The sequence below is a fragment of the Ochotona curzoniae genome, unplaced genomic scaffold (assembly GCF_017591425.1).
Source record: "Ochotona curzoniae isolate NIBS_2020 unplaced genomic scaffold, NIBS_Ocur_1.0 scaffold_4505, whole genome shotgun sequence".
Lineage (NCBI taxonomy): Eukaryota > Metazoa > Chordata > Mammalia > Lagomorpha > Ochotonidae > Ochotona > Ochotona curzoniae.
Genome location: NW_024467118.1, coordinates 929,262 through 939,734, shown reverse-complemented (window position 1 = coordinate 939,734; position 10,473 = coordinate 929,262). Strand labels below are relative to the sequence as shown.

Below are 10,473 nucleotides of genomic sequence, written 5' to 3'. Positions count from 1 at the left end.
ATCTGAAGCCAGGAGCCACCTCAGGGTCTCCCACACAGGTGCAGGGTCCCAAGGCTTTTTAGGGCATCCTTGTCTGCTTTCCCAGGCCACAGGCAGGGAGCTGGATGAAAAGTGGAGCAGCCAGGACACGAACTAGCACTCATATGGATTCCTGGCAGATGCAAGGTGAGGATTTAGCCACAAGGCTGTCACGGATGAGTTAAGCCAGCTCCGGGGAATGCAGCAAACCACACTGGAATACTGGTTCAAGCCCCCGCTCCTCTGCCTGGAAAAGCAAGTTCTGGTCCGCTTGCCCTGCTCTGTGCTAACACCTGAGAGGGACCGTGGGTGGGAGACTGCTCTTCTCCCTCTCCTGTTACTCGGTCTTATCAGCCCATTCCAAGTCACCATTTCAGCTCCTGCCCCCACTGTGGGACAACTCCTGGAGTCTGCTCGCTCCCACATCGCCTGTCTGGAACTCTGCTCCTCGTGGCTCTGGGAGCGGGGTGCTGCTGTGCAGCCCGGGGCGGGCTGTACGGCTGCTCTGGTCTTATGTTGCAGCCAGCCCAGGCCTGGGCGAAGCAGTGGAGCCCTCGTGCGGGCCACGCCGTGCCCTGCCCACCAGTCCCTGCTCCTACAGAGCCTTGGCCAGGCCGACCCCTGGGCTGCACATCCCTCCAGCAAGCCGACCTGCTGGCGCTGTCCTCTGTCCCAGTGGTCGGGCCTCTGCACTCTGACTTGTCTGAAGCTTGTGTCTTCTCGTTTCTTTGGCCTTCTCATTGAGGAGCTGCTGAGCCTGTGGTTTGAAGCTTTGGCTTCATTCATTCTATCTCTTTCCTACTATTTCATCAGTTGCTTATCTAACCTCTGTGACCTCTGCTTTCCTGGCTTCAGGCCTGGTTGGCGGTTTTCCCAGTGTGTCAAGATGGAAAGTTCAAGCATTTATTATTTTCACTCAAGGCAGAGATAGTGCTTCCATCTGCTGGGCCTCTCCTCAGATGCCCACTGTGGGCCCTCCCGCTGAACTGTAACCTGGTTGAGGACAGCTGTGGGTGCCCACCTTAAAATGCCGTGGGGACAGGGCCTGGTGTGGTAGCATAGTGGTATGCACCAAGGATCCCATATGGGCACCAGTTTGTGCTCCAGCTGCCCTACTTCCCATCCCGCTCCCTGCCTGCACCTGTGTGGGAGACCCAGCAGGCGAGGACGGCCCAAAGCCTTGGGACCCTGCACCCATGAGGGAGACCCGGGAGAGGCTCTGGTCTCCTGGCTTCGGACTGGCTCAGCTCTGGACGTTATGGCAACCTGGCGAGGGAACCAGCAGACTGACAATCTTCCTTTCAGTATCTCTCTGTAAAACCTGCCTTTCCAATAAGAATAAATCTTAAAATAAACAAAATACACTGTGGAGACAGGGCACTTGCAGCTGGGGTCAGTCCCTTCAAGCCAGGCCTGGACTGCAGTCCCCGACGCTGTGCCATATCATCAGGCCCTTCTGCTGACTCCGTGAGCCTGTGTGCACTGCTGCCTGGCCACGCACCTCCATGCCATGTGTCACTGCCACAACTGAGGTTCCAGGGCGTGTCCTCCACAGGACTCTAGGGGCTCCCAGTTAGATCAGCGGTTCCTGGGACACTCAGCTACACATCTGTTTGAGTGTTAATATTTAAGAAAACTAGGCCTGGCATGATGGCCTTGCATGTGCTGGAATCCCATGTGGGTGTCGGTTTGTGTCCCGGCAGCCCCACTTCCCTTCCAGCTCCCTGCCTGTGGCCTGGGAAAGCAGCACTGGATGGCCCGAAGCCTTGGGACCCTGCACCTGCGTGGGAGACCCAGAAGACACTCCTGGCTCCTACTTCAGATTGGCACAGCTCTCGCTGTTGCGGCCAATTGGGGAGTGAACCAGTGGTTGGAAGATCTGTCTTTCCTCTCTGTAAACCTGCCTTTCCAATAGAAATAAATAAATCTTTTTAAAAAAATTTAAGAAAACTAGGAAACGATGTATTGGAGAAGCAGAGAGCGAGTGCACGTGCAAGGAAGAACTCCTGTTTGTTCATTTCCCAGGTGCCAGGCGCGCCATCCAGGTCTCCTTGTGGGTATGAGAGTCCACGCAGTTTGGCCATCCTCTGCTGCTTTCCCAAGTATGTTAGCAGGGCGCTAGATTGGAAGCAGAACAGCTGGACTCAAACCGGTGCCCTGACAGGGATGCGGGCATCCCAGCAGTGGTCCTCAGTTCAAACTCCTGCAGTTGTGGGGCAGCCCTAGAGCCCACCCATCTCATCTTGGGCTGTGCCCCTGGGGTCAGACTCCACGCCCCACAAGGTGCAGTGGCAGTGACTTCAATCCCGGCATCTTGGGCAGCGAGTCAAATCCAGTCATTCTGACCTTGGAAAGCTGTGGCAGGGAGCTTCCCGAGATGTCGGCCTGCTGTCCCTTCCCGGGGTGTCTGCCCGCAGCAGGACTGTCCCTTCCCGGGATGTCGGCCTGCTGTCCCTTCCCGGGATGTCGGCCTGCTGTCCCTTCCCGCCTGTACCTTTCCGGGTGTCGGCCTGCTGGGCCTGTCCCTTCCCAGGTGCCGGCCCGCTGTGGGCACAGCCTGCCCATGGGGGTTTTGCTTTCCTTCTGCCCTTTAAGCAAATTCATGAATGGAACTAAAAACACTCCTTTGCGGTTCCATAAAATTCACTAACGGTCATGAGTACGTTGTGCAGGCCCACACTGATGACCAAGTACAATCGCATGTTGTATGCGTGTGCATGTAAACTCACGGATGTGCTGCATGTGTGAGAGCATGCTTGTAGATTAACACGAGCGAGTGACTGTCACCATGCATGTCCAGCTCCCTGCTGGGCTCCTTGTCTGGTCCTTGAGGGGCAGCCCGGATACACGCGGAGATGCTGAAGCAGAGACCTGGGAGCCCTGAGGCACCTTCAAGATGGTTTCCGGGCAGTGGAGGGTTGGCCAGGGGAAGGCCCAGGGCGCCTTGGCCCTGCCTGTTGGCAGAGTGGCCCCAGCACTTGACCTCTTGGGAAGACAGGCCAGGGAGCAGCGTGTCTCTGCCCCTCAGGGCGCACCCTTCTGCCTCCCACACATCCAGCCCTCTTCTGGGTCACTGGCCTAATGTCCCCTTGGAGCCCCTGGGGAGCCCCATGGCCACTGGCCGCCGTGAGCCACCCCCTCCCTGTGAACAGCAAGCAACTCTAGGCTGCACCCCAAGGTGCGGCTTCTGGGTCACCCCAGAAGCTCCGCCCACCTCTTCCTGGCCAAGCAACTGCCTGGACCTGGTCCCCGTAGGACACTGGGCAGCTCAGACACGGGCACCCCTTATTCACCAATGCTGCTCACCTGGCTTTCCCCCATGACCCCCATGTGGCTGGGCACCATGCAAGGTCCTGGGGAACCTAGCCAGCATCCCACACTCCCCTGCAGCCACATTGTCAGGACCTGAGGTCCCAGCCCCCCACCTGTAGCTTTGTGGCTTAGATGGGCATTGCCCAGCTCTGCCCTGGCGCACTGGAGTCCCTAAGGTACCAGAACCCCGCAGCTGCCACTCGGGGTTGCTGCACACATTGGGCCCAGGCACACGAAGGTCCCCGGCCCACCCTCCAGTCGAAAGCAAGCAGACGAGGTCTCCTGCTGTACTCATATGTTCCATCTTTCAAAAAGAAAGACATGATTTTAATATCACTTAACAATATGTTAAAAAGTAGCCAGGCAGGCCTCCGTGTTAATACAGCCGCACACTAGAACGGACTGGACGGTGTGAGCGCTGGGCGGTCTCTCGTGTTCCACTCACTCTGCAGGGTCGCACACGAGCTGGCTACGGGCAGGGTCAGACACAGACACGCAACGTGTACACTCAGAAACAGTGGACAGTGGAGACCCGCCTGGGGGCGCAGGGGCTCACGGGAGCTGGGTGGCAGCCGACCCCCTGGCGGGCAGGGACCAAGGACAGGACAGGGCAGGATGCAGAGGCGACGGCCCCGTGGGTGGCGCATACTTGTCTTGGCCACAGCCAGGCGCAGGAGGACTCGGCGGGGCTACTGGTGCACTCTGACAGCACGGGGCTACGGTCAAGGAAGTGTCACGGACTACACGCACACAGCTAACGACGCGGCCGGGCGGCGGCTCCTCGAGCACCCTGGCTCCAGGCCGGCTGACTAGGGCTTGGCTCACAGGGCAGCATGGCCCGGCCCACCTTCATCTCCGCCTGGCGCTCCTTGGTCAGTGGGCCGCGAAGGTGGCCTTCTTCAAGCTGAAGTTGGACCAGTTGATGGACAGCCTCTGTCGGGTCTGTCTAGCCGAATCCAGGCAGAACCTGCCAAGACACAAACTGGAGGTCACTGGCAAGGGCAGCCTCCCGTCTCCAGGCGGGGGCCTGGCAGCTCCTCAGGCTGGGTGGGGCCCCAGGACAATGCCAGCAGGGCCTGGGACAGGAGCGCCACAGCGGGGCAGCTGGGAGACCTCAGCCTTGACTGGCTGCCCAGGGAGTTTCCCAGCAGGTGCTTCCCTGGCAAACTGCCAAGCTACAGCGACAGCCACTCAGACACGTTCTGATAAAACTCCATCGACGGGTGAAACGTGGTTTCTATCACAAACTGTCCTCCAACTACTTCCTTATTCCTCCTTTCTATTCATTCGAGGGGGAGGGTAAGAGACCTATGTCCCCGTGAGTGGGTTTAGTGCCCAAATGCTCCCAACAGCCAGGGCTGGCCCAGGTACTGGCTCCAGAGTGGTGGGTAACAGACCCCAGCCCTGAGACCATCCCTGCTGCCTGTGGCACCACGTGATCAGACCCGGGACCCCAGGAGCAGACTCCCTCCCAGGAAAGCAGGTGTTGAAGCGAGATGGGGTTCCAGCACTCGAGCCCTTACATGCCCCAACCCTGGAGGACAGGCTGCTGGGACACATGCGCCAGGGCCCCTGCGACCAGCTCAGCACCCTGTGCCATGCTGCCCTCTGCGCCCCAGCAATCAGCAGGGCCCCAAGTCCTGAGGAGCCAGAGCAGGTGTCTCACAGGTTAAACCACGGCAGCAAAGACCCTCCAAGTCTTCACCCAGCCAACTGCAAGGAGTGCCAGTGCTTGCTGCTTTTACAAATTGTTCTCAAGGTTTAGTTCTCTGAAAGGCACTTAGAGAGATCAGACCTCCCTCTGCTGGTTTACTCCTCGAATGGCTACGACGGCCAGCGTTGGCCCAGGCTGATGCCAGAAGCTTCCTCGGGGTCTCCCACACGGGTGCAGGTCCCAAGGCTTTGGGCCGTCCTCCACTGCTTTCCCAGGCCCAAGCAGGGAGCTGGGTGGGAAGTGGAGCTGCCAGGATTAGAACCGGCGCCCATATGGGATCCCGACTAGGCTCACGCCAGGCCCTCTACTTATTCTGGGCCGATTCTGCATCACCATGTTACTTGTGGCATCTGCGCTCTCACGCTGCACAACCCCTTCTTGAAGCCCGGCAGGTCGGGGCTCCCTCGGGCGTGGCTGCGATGTCTTCAGGAGCCCCGGGCCAGCCAGGCTGTCGCGACCTGCCTGGGCTTGATTCAGAGTCTTATTTCAGGTTGGAAGATCAAGTCCCAGGCTGTCCTGATATCCGCAGTGTCTGTCGTTATTTCTTCCTTCTCACCGCTCACCCACAAGATGCACTTTCCCTCTGCAGGCCACGGTCCGGACGCCGCCGCCCTCCTGACCCGATTACGGCACCTCTGCCTCGTCTGGAAACGAGCTTTGTCCCTCAGACTTCTAAAATTCATTTCTAATTTGTAAATAATTTTTTAAATTTCTGCTTTTTAAAAATTAATTCACTTGAGAGGCAGACAGCATCCACTAAATTTTCCTACCTGCCCTGCAATTATTTAGTTTTACCTGTTTAGATCTCCAAATATTTAGGGCTTTAAAAATGTATTTGTTGGGCCCGGCGAGTGGCGCAAGTGGTTAAGGTCCTCGCCTTGCACGCCTGGGATCCCATATGGGCGCCAGTTCTATCCCGGCAGCCCTGCTTCCCTTCCAGCTCCCTGCCTGTGGCCCAGGAAGGCAGTCGAGGACGGCCCAAAGCCTTGGGACCCTGCACCCACATGGGAGACCCGGAAGAGTCTCCTGGCTTCGGATCGGCATAGTATCGGCCGTTGCACTCACTTGGGGAGTGAATCATTGGACGGAAGATCTTCCTCTCTGTCTCTCCTCTCTGTATATCCGCCTTTCCGATAAAATTAAAATAAAATCTTAAAAAAATAAAAAATAAAATAAAAAAATGTATTTGTTGGGCCCAGTGCGACAGCATAGTGGTTAAATCCTCATGGGATCCCTTTGGGGTGCCGGTTCTAATCCCGGCAGCTCCACTTCCCATCCAGCTCCCTGCCTGTGGCCTGGGAAAGCTGTCAAGGATGGCCCAAAGCCTTGGGACCCTGCACCCATGTGGGAGACCTGGAAGAGGTTCCTGGCTCCTGGCTTTGGATTGGCTCAGCTCCAGCCGCTGTGGCCGCTTGAGGAATGAACCATCAGATGGAAGATCTTCTTCTCTGTATATCTGCCTTTCCAATAAAAATAAATAAATCTTTAAAAAAAAATGCATTTGTTATTCCAGCATGGTGGCTCAACTGGCTAATCTTGGATCTGCTAGTGCTGGCATTCCTTATGGGTGATGGTTCAAATCCTGGTCTGATCAGCTCCCCATGCGGCCCACAGCCCTGGGACCCTGCACCCACACGGGGCACCTGGCTCCCGGCTGTGGCCTGGCCACGTGGGGAGTGAATCCACGGACGGAGATTATCTGTCACTCCTCCTCTCTGGAACGAAAATGCATCTCACACAATGCAGTGTGACAAAGCACACTGCTACTGGGCTGGTCCTGTGCGGCTGTGCCACCCGGCATCCCGGGCACCCCTGGCTCCCTGTGCGCTCCTCGCTGCGCTCCCCGGCTGCTGCCGGCGCCCAGGGCGTCCGTCTCCCCCTCCACTGCTCTGCCTTTCATGCAATCAACCCATCTTAGAGTTTCCTTTGTTGCCAGGACTCACGTAACAGAACATCATTAAATACAGCACTGGAAGAGCCTACTACGGAAGCAGGGCAGACCTGTGACCTGCTCTTGCGAGGACAGCAGCCGGCTGCTGTGACACAGGCACACGGCAGGGACCCTTGCAGATGCTGCCGCCGGGCGGCCACGGCGCCTCGTTACCTTTTGAAGTACTCCACTTCCCGCTCCGTCTCGTCCATCTCCACACTGTCCAGGTCGATGTCTTTGGGCAGAAAAACGTCATCTGTAAGAAGCAAGCAGCACGGGAGGCAGGTCAGATGACCGCAGCATGTTCACGTGACCTCCTATGCTCAGGTAAGGCAGCCCAGGGGCCAGGGCCCCTCGAGGGAGACCACACCCCACACCTGAGCCCCAGAGTGCTGGGGCACAGCGCCAGCAGAAGCTAACCCCAGGGGCGCCCTGGCCATGACAGCAGGTGAGCACGGCCCTGCCAGGGCGGTTTGCCCCAGGGCCCAGAGGGGGGTCGGAAATGCAGCCTTGGCAGGAACAACTGCACTCCTGCCTCAGCTGACTTCTTGCCCTGCCCTGACCTCAGTGTGGCTTGGTAGGTCACCCTCCGCCTGAGACCCCGCAGCACCCCCCGGCGCTGGTCAGGCCCATCCGTGCACAGGGATGGCCCCTGCCCACTTGTGCTAACACCACTGACATGTCTTCGTGTCTGTCGGCTCACAGAAAATGCCACCCAGAGCTGCTTGCCATTCCTCTTCCTTGCCATCAGCCCCACGATTCCTGCCTGAGGCCACAGCGGTGGAGCTAAAGTCCAGAGGTGCACAGCTCTGCCCGTCTGCTCTGAGGGCCACAGTCCACCACCTGCCGCCCAGCTCCTCGGGTCTAGCTTCTATGTTACTCTGGAACATTTCTCTTATTGGAAAGGCAGAGTGACCAACAGAGAAAGGGACAGTGCAAGCCATCTCCTGTCTGCTGGTTCACTCCCAGATGGCCACCACGGCCACAAAAGTCCAGGCTGAGTGAGGGCCACGAGCTTCACCAGGATTTCCAGCGCGGACAGCAGGGCTGAGCACCTGGCCGACTCTGCTGCCTTTCCAGGCGCACTGGCAAGGAGCTGGACTGGAAGCAGGGCAGCTGGGATTTGAACTGGCTCCGAAGCAGGCACATGGTGTTGCTGGCATGTCTTAACCCACACTGCCACCCTGTGTTTGCACCTGGCCCAAGGCCTCTGCGAGCCCCATTCCTGCTGCTGGCCCCTGTACTCCCTCCCCCAGGCCACCTCCTGGCAATATGCCACAATGTGGCAGGTGGAAAAGCAAGCTCAAGAACACCACGATGTGCCCACAGACCTGCCCAGGATCGCCCCTGGCATCGGAGTGTGCCCACTCAGCAGCAGGCCACACTCACGGGCTCTCAGGCCGGGACTGCGTCACCCATGGCACATGGCCTGAGCAAGGGCGGTCCCGGCAAGTACCACACACCTGCGCCCAGAGGTGCTGCCCGTGCTGAGGGACACAGAGAAAAAGGTGGGGCAGTTATAGATGAAGGCAGAACGGAGGCCCAGTGGGTACCCCACAGAAGTCCCCAACACTGGCACAGCAGGTTGGCAGAGCAACCAGACAGGGCTGCAACTAGGATGGTAAGGAAAATTTTCAGCTATAACAATTTTACAGGAAAAAAGGAGCAAAGAAAACACATCCATGGGAGAAAGCGGCATCCGTGTGGCACACAAAGCAATACAGGCAGCTTGGGAGCTGGGCAGCACCCGGGGGGCACCACGGGGACACCGGGGGGCACCACGGGGACTCCAGGGGGCACACGGACGGCCATGGCAGCACAAGCCAGACGCAGGGCTACAGTGCAGGGAGAGCAGATGCTGAGCGAAGGCTCAGGAAGCACCAAGATGAGGGCAGTGCCAGCAGAGGACTTGAGACAGTTCAGCATCTGATCCTCCCCCTGCACGGGCCAGATCCCCTTGCAGGATCCCAGATGGACGCTGGTTCGTGTCCCTGCTGCCCCACTTCCCATCCAGCTCCCTGCCTGTGGCCTGGGAAAGCAGTGGAGGACGGTCTAAAGCCTTGGGCCCCTGCATCCGCATGGGAGACCTAGGTGAAGCTCCTGGTTCCTGGCTTCGGATCAGCTCAGCTCTGGCAATTGTTGGCCACTTGGGGAGTAAACCAGCAAATGGAAGATCTTTCTGTCTTTCCTCTCTGTAAATCTGACTTTCCAATAAAAAAATAACATTTAAATATTTAAATAAATAAATATTTAAAAGGGGAGGGAGGACTTCACTGTCCGACACGGAGCTGGGAAGCGGGCGCTGCAGTAACTCACTGGCAGTGCACACAACACCTCCATGGGGGCGGGGGGCACCAGCAGAGTCACGTGGTCACCAGCCAGGGCACTGCTGGGCCAGCGCCCACTGCAGCCTGGCTTCTGGCTAACAGCAGGGGTCAAGGGTCGGGGCTAGCCCCTGCCCGGGTGAGGCACACTTGATCCAGTTCTATGCTCCCAGCTTCCAGCTGCCGCAGTGCTGGGGCCACAGGCATCCGGGAAGCAAACCAGCAAACGGCAGGGCTCTCATTCCTGTGTCTCTGCTTGTCAAATAAAAACCCTCACAGACAAAATGAGCCCAGACGTAAGTCACGAAGACGATGCGCAGCGGCCCTACCAGCTGCCGTGGCCTCTCTGAGAAGAAAGACATAAACAATACTGATCAAAACGCAAAACCAAAGGAGCCACGAACAGGAAAGGCTCTGCCACCTGGAGATTAAAAACCGTCCTTCACAGAGCTAAGTACAAGGAAGAAAAGACAAGCCCCCCAAATCCAAACAAAACCCCAAAAAACCAACATGGAAATTACAGACCAAATGCCCATCGCCCTGCAGGTACACGAAAGCACCAGCGGGGGGCGCAGTGCGACAGAGGGCGACACTGCTGCCTTAGCAGCTTCCTGCGGAGCAGCATCATGAAACAATAATAATTTGAAAAATAATAAAAAAAAATAAAGCCTAGTTTAAAAAAGAAACAACATGAAACAAATTACTACCTTAAAATACAATATGGGCCCAATATGGTAGCCTAGTGGCTAAAATCCTCACCTTGCATTTGCCAGGATCCCACGTGGACAGGGTTTGTGCCCAGCTGCTCCACTTCCCATCCAGCTCCCTGCTTGTGGCCTGGGAAAGCAGTGGAGGTCGGCCCACAGCCTTGGGACCCTGCACCCACAAGGGAGACCACGTAGAAGCTCCTGGCTCCTGGCTTTAGATCGACTCAGCTCTGGCCGTTATGGCCAATTGCGGAGTGAACCAACAGATGGAAGATCTTTCTTTCTTTGTCTCTCCTTCTCTATAAATCTGACTTTTCAAAATTAACAAATCTTAAAAGAAAGAAAGAAAGAAAAAGAAATAGAGTGGAACTGAGCAGCAGTGCCCCCTGTCATTTGTCCCTGACAGGCTGGCCACAGCACAGCCGCCAGCTCTCCCACACGGCACACACGAGGTGCGACCCCAGGGAG

At 57.4% G+C, this 10,473-nt stretch overlaps 1 protein-coding gene across 1 annotated transcript in view; it reads right to left on the bottom strand.

Moving 5' to 3' along the window:
* Positions 1-3,612: 3,612 nt before the first annotated feature.
* Positions 3,613-10,473, bottom strand: part of FAM193A (family with sequence similarity 193 member A) — a 61,977-nt gene continuing 55,116 nt past the window's right edge. The window contains exons 19-20 of the mRNA XM_040966468.1: positions 7,149-7,230; positions 3,613-4,297 (exon numbers count right to left, since the gene is read on the bottom strand). Of these exons, the coding sequence (XP_040822402.1) occupies positions 4,204-4,297; positions 7,149-7,230 (176 nt within the window). The 3' untranslated portion in view covers positions 3,613-4,203. The remainder of the gene's footprint in view (positions 4,298-7,148; positions 7,231-10,473) is intronic.